This window comes from Vipera berus (genome assembly GCF_964194415.1).
Source record: "Vipera berus genome assembly, chromosome: 2".
Taxonomy (NCBI): domain Eukaryota; kingdom Metazoa; phylum Chordata; class Lepidosauria; order Squamata; family Viperidae; genus Vipera; species Vipera berus.
Window position 1 is genome coordinate 109,766,617 of NC_138203.1, and position 13,551 is coordinate 109,780,167.

The 13,551-nt window shown below is 38.2% G+C and overlaps 1 protein-coding gene across 4 annotated transcripts in view; it reads right to left on the bottom strand.

Moving 5' to 3' along the window:
- Nucleotides 1–13,551, bottom strand: part of CHD1L (chromodomain helicase DNA binding protein 1 like) — a 74,661-nt gene that overhangs the window by 14,961 nt on the left and 46,149 nt on the right. The window contains exons 13-21 of one of the 4 annotated variants that reach the window (XR_014025196.1): nt 13,192–13,306; nt 9,061–9,214; nt 8,001–8,166; nt 6,039–6,184; nt 5,129–5,292; nt 4,658–4,857; nt 1,226–1,324; nt 818–888; nt 195–293 (exon numbers count right to left, since the gene is read on the bottom strand). Coding sequence is in view for 1 of the 4 variants with exons in the window: in XM_081318248.1 (XP_081174374.1) it covers nt 195–309; nt 818–888; nt 1,226–1,324; nt 4,658–4,857; nt 5,129–5,292; nt 6,039–6,184; nt 8,001–8,166; nt 9,061–9,214; nt 13,192–13,306 (1,230 nt within the window). In the remaining 3 variants the exon portion in view is untranslated. Of the gene's footprint in view, nt 1–194; nt 310–817; nt 889–1,225; nt 1,325–4,657; nt 4,858–5,128; nt 5,293–6,038; nt 6,185–8,000; nt 8,167–9,060; nt 9,215–13,191; nt 13,307–13,551 lie in introns of those variants that run through there. The other 3 variants (XR_014025197.1, XM_081318248.1, XR_014025198.1) reach the window with 3 other exon arrangements.

Sequence of the window (13,551 nt, forward strand, 5' to 3'; positions counted from 1 at the left end):
GTTTTTTTAGCAAGTTGTCTTTTTAATAGTGGTTCCATTAGTTCAATCCTAGGTGGAAGCAAATTTTACTCCTGTTCTATAAAGCAATCTTACCCAACCTGTTTATTTGCAGTATCCATCACTCCTGTCAAAATTCAAAATTTTGTATACAGAGAACTATCATATTTATTCCAGTGTATGACAGGCATACTTACCATTTCTTTTCTTGGCTTCTTGATAAATTTTCTTTAATCCTTTTTCTAATGCAGGAAGCTTAATTCCAGACATGTTGTTTGAATGATCCCGATGCTGTGCTACAATAAGAGCCAACTAGGAAGATATTACATTTTGACTAGTGAGCAAATTGAGTACACAGAAGGGATTGTCAAGAAGAATAATTCTTGTCTCTTTTTATAAATACTATGTCTTCTGAACTTTGAACTAATCCTGGTAATTTAATTTTTATTTCCCTTTAGTGTATGATTATATAAAAATGTAAGGGAAGGGAGGAATTCAGAGACAATCTAGCTAAAATTACTATAAATCAATAACAGTAGTTTCCATATAATTTGCTTAGTAAGATGAAAACTGTTTTATATCTATTCTGTAACTTCTACTGATATTCAACTATTCATTTTATAGGGTTTATATCTGCATAAAATAAAATTTAGAATTACTTAAAGAAAATGTATGTTTGTGCAGCTATCAAATCTGTCTCTTTTTCTCCTGGATTCCTTATTATCAATGCAGAATATCAAATGTGCATGTAATAGTGTTTCTATCTGCATAGAATGCAATTTAGAATTACTTAAAGAAAAACATATTGTTATGTAATTACCAAATCTGTTCCTTTATTCCTGGATTCCTTATCATCAATGCAGAATAAAAGAGTTCCTCCTATTGTCAGGTCTAGAAAACAATTGACAGGGGTGGAAACATTTAGTCCCATTTACAATTAAATTGAGGGAATTTTTTCTCAATAGTTGAAGAACTCTAATGAACAATAAAGTGTCACATTCTTTTTCATTCAGCATTATTATGGCTTTCCTTACAAAATAAAAGGCAAATGAAAACAGTTCCCTGCAGTATTATATATTGGCAGGGAGTGTGTGCTTCTTTTAAACGCATTCATGTGTAAAAGGTTGGCAGGAATTAATATTTGAATGAACGTTGGCAACTCAACCTTTGGATATCTTGGATTTGCAAAGCTGTGTGTCACTACAAAAATAATGGAAAGAAGATTTACCTTTCATCTTTCCTGCTAGTTCATATATTTTCTTTGATTGGTCAGAACGATTCCCCAGAGCTGTGAATAAACCACCTCTTCCCCAGTGGCCAGAATCATCTGAAACAAAGAATTGTATGTTAAGAAGTTTAACTTAAAGTTCAGGAAAACTATTTATTACTTATTATAAATAGAGTGTTTTTGCAGAATGGTGTCTTTTTGTTCTTCATGGAGATTGCAACAACAAATGCAGACAAGTTAACAGTTGCAATCCTCATTCCATTCAGAATTCAGCAGACAGGAAACAGAACCACTATACTGGTAAACTGACAACATAGTAATTTTAGAGTTGTCTTCATTTAAATTAGTTTTGATAAGTAAATCCCCAATTCTGGCTCTTTATAGCACGGTATTCTGCCTGCACTAGCTGACGTAGCTGATCATTTTGAATTTGTGTCCAATATTAAGATATAGTTTGACTGTTTTAATTTGCGTTTTCTCTCCCATGTTTTTCCTTCTGTACATTTTTTTCTAGACTGTGATAATAGTGATTATCTTTTTTTATAAATTATTCTAGTTTGGGCTGAAAAATGGACAATGTATCTTGTTGTTAGTTGTGAAGTCATATCCGACCCATCATGACCCCATGGACAATGTTCCTCCAGGCCTTCTTGTCCTCTACCATCTTCTGGAGTCCATTTAAGCTCACGCCTACTGCTTCAGTGACTCCATCCAGCCACCTCATTCTGTCGTCCCCTTCTTCTCTTGCCCTCAATCTTTCCCAGCATTAGGTTCTTCTCCAGTGAGTCCTTCTTTCTCATTAGGTGGCCAAAGTATTTGAGTTTCAACTTCAGGATCTGGCCTTCTAAAGAGCAGTCAGGGTTGATCTCCTCTAGGACTGACCGGTTTGATCGCCTTGCAGTCCAAGGGACTCGCAGGAGTCTTCTCCAGCATCATAGTTCAAAGGCCTCAATTCTTTGGCACTCAGCCTTTCTTATGGTCCAACTTTCACAGCCATACATTGCAACTGGGAAGACCATAGCCTTGACTATATATGTATACTACTAAAACTCTATTTGTCTATTTGTGCCCTCCAGTTAATCCAAATAATGCATTATGCCAGAACAATTTTTGAACTATAAGAATGCATAAAAAATCTGGGGCCTATTACTCCTCTGGAACTGAAATTTCCACAATGGTCACACGTTTTATTCACAAAATTCAGACTATTGCAGCATTCCCGCATTCATGAGATTATGATTTCCAATGCTCCCTTTCCACAATAAAGCCAATGGAGAAGCTGGTAGGAAGTTAGGTGTTGCTCCTGTTCATGGTGCATTATATTGCAACAATTTTTGAATCAAGGCACCTCAAATCAGCTAACTTAATCATCCACTAACCATCATTCCTGTGGAGTTCAAATTTCCACAATGTTCAGACCTATTAAGTTCTAGCCATGGCAGCATCTCTGCACTCACATGATATAGATATTTTTCTGAGGTGATGATGCCATCCAGAATCAGGGTAAGAAAATAACATCAGCCTAATTATGCTTTGTGTAAAAGAGGGTGGAAATATTGGTACTACCTTTCTCTCAAAGCATGACTCAATGGGTCATAGGTTGTCCTAATGAATTAAAACAATTAAATGTAGTACTTCATTTGATTTTAAAAGTCAAAAAAACCTTGTGCAGTTTACCCATAATTATAGGGCTATGCTATAACTTATGCTAAGCTCAAACTGTGAAGTTGGCATTCCAAGCATAGTTAAGAAAAAAATAAAAGTAACTGTGGCCATCCCCCACTCTGCATCAAGAGAAAATTTAACCTCTCTCTCCTCTCCCAATTCTGCAAACCTAATCTATATTAACCTTTAATTAAGACGGGGAAATCTGTTAGCTTAAAAATGTAAATTAGGTAATATTTCCATAAAGTATTTGTATTTCCATGTTCTGGAATTCTGTAGAGTATTTAAATGGAAGATATCCACTGATTTTAATATTCTGCAGTAACCAATGATGCGTAGCCAGATCATGGTAGCTAGCTATTTAGAACAGATATATTTTATTATAATTAATAGTCCAACTGAATGAGATAAAACATGACAATGTTATACAACTGATATGTTTTTGCTAGTGTCCTCTAGATTAGGGGTGCCCAATCCCTGCGTTGCAGAGCATCACCAGGAACCGAGCCACACAAATGAGCGAAGCCCCACCTGAGCATGTGTGGGATCCAGGTAGTGCATGATACCACGGCCCCCGCAGTCCATGGAAAAACTGTCCTCCACAGAACCAGTCCCTGGCACCCAAAAGGTTGGGGTAGGTGCTCTAGATCAGGGCTTTTCAACCAGTGGTACGGGTACCACCTGTGGTACATTGGCACCTGTCAGGTGGTACGCGACCATCCTAGAAAAGTGGTAGCAGGGGAGGGGAATGAGCTGAATTGGTGGCAGCACCGCACAAGCCTGAGCAAGAGATGGCTGGAGCTGCAGGGCTCAGCGGAAGCGCCAGGATCAGCGCCAGACTCCAGCTGGAGCTCGGCGCTGATCCTGGTGCTTCTGCTGAGCCCAGAAGAAGCGCCGATCAGCTGGAATGTTGCAGCATCTACAGGGTCTTGTTCTTTACATTCAGATGCTTGGCAACTGATTCCTATTTATGACGGTCACAATGTCCCAGGGTCATGTGAAATGACCAAAACCTGCTGCAACCACCCAGCAGAGGGGGGGATTAAAAACCAAACACCCACCCCACCCCACCCCTACTGCCAATCCTCAACAGAAATGCCCACAACAATGAAAACCTCAGACAGGAGGAAGAGTGCCGCCGGGCAGGCAGGCAGGCAGGTGTCTTGCTCGCCTGTGGCTTGGGGGGCACTTTTTTCAGTGCCACTGTAACTTCGAACAGTCACTAAGCAAACTGTTGTAAGTCGAGGACTACCTGTATTTCATCACTTTTTCCCTTTTGGGGGGGGGTGTTAAGTTTTTGACACCTTGCTAGGCGACTGGTGGTACTCGGATGCTGCCATATCCTAAAAGTGGTACAATGGGTGAAAAGTTTGAAAAGCCCTGCTCTAGATGTATGCGATGTTACCACAACTCTCAGAATCTCCATCTAGCCAAATGCTACAATAATATGAATCCAGGGACTAATGTGACATGATTTTTGGAGAGGAGTAGGCTAGGGAAAACTGCTGCAGAGAAATGGCTATTGTATAAATTTTATATTTTTACTTCAAGCTAAAATACTATTAAAGTATTCCTTTGGGAAGGAATAGAGGGGAATAGAGGGGAATTATGATAGATTCCACCTGCAAATTTCTCTCTCAATAAAGCAAACAATAAATAAAAATATGTTTGTGGAGCTCTACTAGCAAAGACATTCAATTAATCCATTGAATTAATTAATACAATGCACAAAATATCGGCTTTTAGTCTAAAGTTTACTTAACTTACCTACACAGTGAACAATTATGGCATCCTCATCTCCTGCTATGGGATGGGTAACATCACCCATAATATACTTTATAGAAGTCTGCTCAGGGTCTGTACATTCTAAATGCAATTGACTTTTTTCCTCTTTGTCTTCTTCCTCAGTGCTTTCTTCTGACTCAAGGCAGCAAGACTGATAGTGACTGGCTTCCCACAAGGCAATCCTGAATTAAATGGGAAAAAAAATCCCTTTATTTTGTATAAATAATGAAGAGTTGATTTTATTGTAAGCTTAAACATCAGCTGAGTTCAAACCTGCTTCAGCACCACTGAAATAGTAATATGAAAGCAGCCCATATTCTACAGAGATTCCAGACAGAGTACAGAGAAAGGAACGGCTGCCAGTAATAGTAGGCTAATTTCCAAATGCTCTTTCATTGAAGCCCAGTAGAACAGAGTCAACTGCTGAGGGAGCAAAGCATGCAAAAAGCTTACTTTTTTTGCTGTTCAGTCTCTGCTGCCTTCTGCCTCTTTTCTTCTCTGAGCCTTGCCCTCTTTGCTACTCCTTCCTGCATTTTTTTCTGCTGAACTTTCAGCTCTTCTGGGCTCAGTTTACGCCTTTTTTTACTAGGTCTCATATCAGCAGTCATAAGAAGAACCTAGAAAAATAATATATGGGATATAATCTTTTTTTAATCTCAAATTGCTTTTATATTTCTGTTCATGCAATACCATGAAAGGTTGTTCTGGTCAATTTCCTGGAGAATTTACCAAAACAAGAACACACCACTGCATTAACTTAAGATTTTCCAGATTATTTGGCCTGAAAATTCATCTGAATAATTATAACTTGCTACCCAGTACCTAATTTTGCTGAGTTTTTAAAATTCAGGATTGACTAGAAATTGATGGATAGAGTATCCATAGAAACTGGTAAATCCAGCCAAACATAGGATAAAACTTAAAGAGCCTTGGTGGAGCAGTGGGCTAATGCCTCCTTAAGTAACACCAGCTGCCTGCAATTAGTGCAGGTTCGCGTCCCACCAGGCTCAAGGTTGACTCAGCCTTCCATCCTTCCACGGTAGGTAAAATGAGGACCCAGATTGTTGGGGGCAATAAGCTGACTTTGTAATAATGCCGCTTGGGGTGTGTGTGTGTGTGTGTGAAAGCCCTAACAAGCAGGCATATACATAGAATGAAGGCTACTGCTAAGCTTGTAAGCCGCCCTGAGTCTTCGGAGAAGGGCGGGATATAAATGGAATTAAAATAAATAAAATAAAATAAATCTAAAGGAAGTTGACAGTGGAAATTATTTTTCCATTCTATATCCCGTTATGTTTGTATACAAACTCTAAATATATTTTGGTACACTAATCAAAATATCAAAATGTCACATTATTCTTACGTTTTCTTTATTTCGAAGAATGCTTCCTCCTTGACTGAGGTCTTCAAGGAAAGCTTTCTGATGTTCTAACAAATTATCATATGCCTTCTTGTCCCCTTGGCTAGTTTTCTTGGAATAGTCTTTGCCCTCAAATATGTACATGTGGCCTTAAAAACAAAATGAACCACCAATGTGACATACATTTTAACTTTAAGATTAGCTCCAACATTGTAATACTTCTTACAGTGACCCTCTTTTATGAAGTTATCCCTTCATGATCTTTTATTTAGTATCCTGTGGAGAGAGAAAAATACTACCAGCACCAATCTGAAAAAAATAAATAAAAAAATTAGTGAGACATGTGTAAGAAATAAATTTATTATTCAGTATGCTATATTAACTTTTTTCTAATCAGCTTTTTTATATTTAAGGCAAAGCAATATACTATAAGAAATTCCCAAGTGAGAAATTCTATGGTTTTAGATCAGAGGATCTATTTTCTGCAATATTATTTTGCTGTTTCATGCTCAAGCCAACATTTTAAAATGTTTTGCCATTTAAGAATTCCCCAGTTACTGATAAATGTAACATCCCTATTTATCCAAATTTGACATTTTGATATCCTTTACTTGAATAAATCCATAAATCAGAAGAAATTTTAGAAACTTAAAATTGTAAGAATTCAATAAAAATATAAAGGCAGAATTTCCTTCTAATTTTATTTCCATACTCAGCGCATGCAGTTATTTTCTAGTTCTAAAGTGATGGGGCAGCCTACATATTTTCTTTATTCCTGTATCTGCCCTTTTTATGGGTGGAGGGGAAGAAAGAAGCTGTTGTATTATATGAGGTTTTTTTAAAGATAAGATTACATTTCAACCACCAGTTCATTTCAAATACAAGCAAAAAATTAAGTTGCAAAAAGCATATTTAAGTAGGGCTCATGAAGATTGTTCAATTCCAACTATTCTTTGTTTTAGCATCCCCTCTTTCATCTATGAGTTAATGGCAGTGTACACAGTATTTCCACTTCCAATTTTCTTCAGTATAATCACATGCAGTGTGTTGGGCTAACTGCAAATCCCTCGGTGAGCATCCACTGCTCACGTGAGGTCAGGTCTCCCTGTCCCCAGATCAACACTTTAACCACTATACTACACTTCTTCTATATACATCAAATTTTAGAAACTCCATGGGTTTAATCCGTTGTGCTAGGCTATAATATTGTTTGCTATATTTAATGACATATGCAAACCCCACCGTTATTTACAAAGCAGAATTTCTTATAAACATTTTTAATGTCAGGAGTAGCATTTAATCTTAAAATGGCCTGAGAATGGCCGTACTCTGAAAAGTAGATCTTGTCAAGATACATACTAAGATTGATTTAAATTGATTTAAACAAATATGTTTCCTCTCCATGTACTTAATGATGTCCTCCTTGTATTTCATAAAAATTACTTAGTAGCAATGTAAGCAGCAGCTGTGATAACCCCACCCAAGGCATTCAGAAGCCATATATAATTCAGAGATCTCAGGCTCCATGTAGCTAGATTGGTCTAGTAGTTAAAGCATAAGGCTAGAAAGAAGGAAACTGGGACTATAAGTCCCACCTTAGCCATGAAAGCCAGTTAGGTGACTTTGCACCAGTCATTCTCTTGTCATTGTGAGAAAAATAGGAGGAGGGAGGTGTGTTGGATATGTTCACCGCCCTGAGTTATTTGTAAAAATAATAAAGGTGAGATACAAATAAATAAATGAATAAATAATGAGTAAAGCAGACCACCACAGTTTATTTAGCAAAACATAATACTAACTATAGTTTAGCACAATGTGCATGTTCATAAGAAACTTTGGCAAAGAAAACAGAAAAATATGGACAGCATATACATAAGTAATGTTAATGTTCAAAAATAAATCTGTTCCAAGTGAGGAGTCTGATTTCTATTGTATTTTATATTTATGTTAGACTCATCAACTTACTTTCCAAAGTTTGCTCTTCATTTATTTCCATGATTGATTGCACTGGATCCATTGACCATATTCCTCCCTTTGTCTCACCAAGGATACTTCTCAAGTCTATATCACAAACAGTACTCCCTTCTGATGACAATAATTTATCCAAACCAAACTTCAGGATTTCATTTAGCTTTTTTAAAAAAAGAGAATATAGTGACATTTAAAAGATTTCACTCTCACTTCCCCATTTCTTTTAGAAAGTTGATCTAGATCTGTGTTTCTTTAAGTGTGGTCTGAGGACCCCTGGGGATCTCCTAAGCCCCCCTCAGGAGTCCGTGAAATTATTTGTTTATGTTGACAAATAATATATTAATAGCCTTTCAAACAATCATGAGAAGTGGTAATGGAAGCAATACATCTAATTTAATTTTTAATATGGCAAATACTGATAAATACAACCTATACAAAAACTCTTTTGTTGTCCTCCATAATTCCAAAAAAGTAGAAAGGGGTCCCGAGAGAAAAAAAGTTTAAGAAACACTGTTATAGACTAAATCAAAGCATTCCTTATATGTTATTTTGTGGGACATCAAGTTTATTTAACAACAAACTGGAATATAAATATGCTGGAGAAAACAGATTTAGGAAGAAAGGACATGTCAGGATGAAGATGACTTGTCCCTATAGCAAATTAAGTAAGGATTCTACCTAGAGGATGAAAAATTCCCTTGCTTGTGATGCAGACAAAATGATAATTAAGAATGGTAACTTTATAGTAAGAAATTGAAGGTTCCCAAAGATCAAGCTTAGGATGAGATGAATAATTATTCTATGTAGGCACATTTTGCACAGGAATGAGAAAAAAGAACCTTTACAGGAAATTAAGAACTTTAAATCACTATTGGATTCAGAAATAAGAGTTTGTGGTATGTACCAATGATAACCAAACGTTTTATACTCCATGTACAGAATTTTGATATTTTATAGAATTAAAAAAAATACAGACATACTATTTAATCTTTAAGGTTACCTATCTGAAATTTGTTCTCTGAAATTTGTGAAGGTGCTTTTTGACATCTCTTACCTGAACATCTGATATATCCTGAGTTTTGTGTGCTCCAAGTGCAAACTGCCCCCCTTCAATAACAGTATTAGTTAATTGGAGTTTTGATATTGCTCGTCGGTAGATAATTTCTTCTACAGTGTCTCTCCCAACCAAGCGGATGATTTTTACTGGTCTTTAAAAAAAGTACAATAAAATGTATATTAATATAATAATTTCTAATCATGTATATATGGCAGCAGGATATGGCAAATATCTGTCAGGTCTCATTGTTGTAGGATTTTTAGTTTTGCTTCCACAACAATGGAGGCAATAGATAATTTTGTCTGTCATACATTTTCCCCCAGTTTTCTTGGAAAGTCCATTTTTGGAGCAAATATTTTATAAAGAGAATGAATGGAGCCTCCTAAACCGATTGTGGCACAGGGTCATATTGCTGATAACCAGAGAACACTGTATGGAATACTTAAATGGAAATACTAATGTTAACTTCCGGATGGCAAGGCGACGCCGGAGGCAGCCATTTCTTGGCTGTCAGCCTCGCGGCTCCGTAGAGTCGCCGAAAACAGCGCCGATCAGCTGTTCGGCGGCTTGGAAGCCCCCACCTCGGGAGAAGAGGAGGGGGTGAGCGTCCAGGTAGGGGTAGAGCTCTTCGGGGCCGCCAGAACTTAGAGTTTTGGTGGCGGAAGGATTGAGCCCCCCCCGAAGCCTGGGCATGCTCCGGACTGCGAGGCGTCTCTGCTCCGGGTTTTTTGGAGCAGAACAGGGCGTTCGCAACCATCCCTGCTAGCAAGGAAGAGCTTATGAGAACGAGGACGCAGGCAGAGCGATGCAGGAGATTTTGGTGAAGATGATGTTTTGATCTTTAACTCAATGGACTTTGCTGAATCTGCATGTGAAAGTGCAGGGTGAAAATGGTGAAAATGGCGGCTATATCTTCTAAAGTTCCTGCCCTGAGGCAGCAGTCTTCGGTGAAAACTTTATTGTCCTCTGCATCTGAATCTGTATCAGCTTTTACAGTAAAAGATTTGCAGTTTGCTCCAAGAAACTATGGAAAAGCAAATGCAACAATTTGTTGAGATAATGGAGAAAAAGTTGGAGGAGAAGTTTACAGAGAAATTAGCAGAAATGAGAGCAGACATCACATCTGCAACGTTAAATATGGTTAAAAGCATTGAGATTTTGGATGAAAAAGTGGAAGATCTTGTTCAAAATGATACTAGAATGGAAGCCAAAATGACAGAAACTGAAAATATGATAGCGAAAATGGATTATGATTTGATTTCGACACAGTATTCTCAGATGGAGTTTGCTTTGAGAATCAGAGGCCTAAAAGAAAATCCTAAGGAAAATTTGACGAAAATGGTTTCTGAGGTTTTGGAAGGGGTGTTGGAGCGACCAGCAGATGAAATAATGGAAGATATAGATAAAATCTTCTGTGTTAATTCGTGGATTGCAAGACAAAGGAAATTACCCAGAGATGTGGTGGTTTATTTCACAAAGAGAAAGATTAGAAATGAAGTTATCCAGGCCTCCTATAATATTGATTTTGTAATGGATGAGCAAAAAGTTTTGATTTTAAAAGAGATTCCTGCAAGAATTTTAAGAAAAAGGAAGGAATTTGCTTTTTTGACACAAGAATTGAGACGACGTGATATTAAGTTTAGATGGCAAATACCAGAGGGTATGGTGGTGACTTATGAAGGTACGAGGCATTGTCTTACCACGGTGATTCAGGCACATGACTTTTACAGTAATGTTTTAAAAGCAGTCCCCATATCGTCTTTGGAGTCTACAAAGAAAAAAGGTGACAGAGAGCCTCAACGTTCCAGAGAGAATCCACAAGATGTTGAAGGGTTAACGCAGACAGATGTGAAAGCTACAGGAGTGGGTCAAATTTCATCACCACGGGAGAAGGCCAGAAATTGGAAGAGGTGTGCTGCTTCTGGAAGAATGAAGCAAACCTGAGGATTTAGTTGCATAATTGCAAGAGATAATAATGTAATAAGGATGCTAGAAGGATTAAGTATGTGGGGATTCATTTTTCACCCTTATAAAATAATTATATAATATTTTGTGTTGCTTTAGTTTTAAGATGATTATGAAAATTTAATTGGGAAGATTTGTAGTAGTGTTTATTGATATTCTGTAGGTTATGCTTTGTTATTTGGATGGAAAGTTTTAAGCCTGGAAGGTAGTGTATGGTATTTTAAGTTGTATAATACATTAGGAGAAGGAAAGGTTGTATAAATTTGGTTTTAGTATGTTAAAGTTTAGTTGGATAGAAGAATAGTTTTATAAAACTGATATAAATTGTTTTATGTGTGATTGAAATTAATTTGTAATACTTTTATGGGCAATATTGGAGTAGGTAATAGAATATAAGAATATAAGAATGATGTGATTATATAAAAAAATTTTAAGTTTGGAAGTAATCTATGGTATTTTAATTTGTATAATATATCAGGATAATATGAATTTAAAGCTTAGTTGGGAAGAACAGCGTTAGACAATTGATATAAATTGTTTTATTTGTGATTGTTTTTATTGGGTAGATTGAAAAGTATATTGTTTTTGAATAATTATTGATATGATATATATATATGTTTGGAGTTTATCTATATGAGTTAAAGTTCGATAGTCTATATAGTTCAGGATTGTTTGCGTAAGCTAGATTATGATTGTTTGTATTTTTATACCCTGTATTCTGCTCTGGGAAGTGGGGGGGGGGAGGGGGAAGGGAGGGGGGGTTGGGGAGGGTTGGGGAGGGTGGGAGGGAAGGGGGCTGGGGGGGGTTTCTTTTTCTTTTCTTTGTTTTTGTTTTGTTTTTGTTGTTTGTTAAAGACAAAATGTATTCTAAAACTTTTTAATAAAAAAAAAGGAAATACTAATGTTACACTGTTTCTGAAACAAGGTGCTTCAATAAGTGCTACTAGATGGAGTGCTCATAGCAGCTTCTGGATATCACTTTCAAGTACACTTACTGTACTTGGAACAATTTCTTTTGTTTCCATATACCAGTGGTGGCGAACCTATGGCACACGTGCCAGAGGTGGCACTCAGAGCCCTCTCTGTGGGCACGCATGCCATCACCCCAGCTCCATCACCCCCTGTGGCCATCACCCCCTGTGGCCCCATCCTCACCAGCAGACCTCCCAGAGGAGAGTCGCCCTGGGTGCAGCCTGCACAGAGGAGCGCAGTCAAGGACATGGCAGCCAGGAAGCAAGGACAAGACTCCGCCCTCGCACCCCATCACGTGCAGATGATGCTGCGGGGTGCGGACAGAGGGTGTGGCTGCCATAACGCTGCTGGATTGCCTGGGCAATCTGGTGTGGTGGGCCATGGAGGTGGTGGGTGGCCTTGCGAGCAGGAGAGGCAGGGCTGGGGCAGGGGCAAGGTGGTTTTTGGGCACTCGGTCTCTAAAAGGTTCGCCATCACTGCCATATACAATACAGGTAGTCCTCGAGTTGTGATCATTCAGTGTCTGTTCCAAATAAGAATGGCACTGAGTTTACAACCAGCTGTTGTGGTGCTCTCACAATCACATGAACAAAATTCAGATGCTTGGCAAACAGCTCACACTTATGACTGGTTGTAGCAATGTGATCACCACTGCCAACCTTCTCGGCCATCTGTCTAAAGTAAATGGGGAAGCCAGCAGAAAAGGTCACAAGTTGCTCCTTCCTTCGTACCCACCAGTGCTCTCCTTCCCACTTTACTCACTTGCATCCACCAGCGCTCTCCTTCCCTGGGCCTCTTTGTGCTGGCAAATGCACCCTCTGAACCCAGCCTCCCTGCACTCATACACATGCAACCCAGGCTCTTTCCTTTGCCTGTCTGAGCTTGTGCTGCAGTATAGCACCCTTCCTCAACTCATGCCCAGCCAGAGCTGTGCCCCCCTTGCACTACACCCCCATGCTCCTTACCTGGCACTTAGCAACAGCAATCCTGTAAGTTGAGGACTACCTGTACATTAACTGGTGCTATACTCTGAATCTAAGACATACCTTAGCTGCAAATGTGCTTTTTAGCGGTCTGGGGAAGGACTCCAAAAATGTAGCAGGACTGGTAAATTATGCCCTTCTTAAAAAACAAAAAAACAACAACAACACACCACACATTTACAGGCACAAACCACACATTTTTCCTCACTTCTTCTGGCCAATTCTATGGGCTCTGGCTGCTGCTTGCACATCATTTTGTGGATTAAAATCACTGTCAACAAAAATAACTGTATCTGCTGCTGTAAGATTGATACCAACTCCACCTAGGAAAATAAAGGAGAATATTTATAAATTATAATAAAAACAAACTAGCCATTCTGTAGCCTTGAATCAAGTGAAAAGTGTAAAGATAAATATTTCATTTGATAAGCAATAATGTACAGGACTATATTATAAATGGGTAATAATATTTTCAAATCCCATTTAATTAGACAAATAGATTATCATGTCTCAAAGGAAGGCATCCTATCCTGGATTGTATTGGGCAGATACCTAGATGAGCACTTTC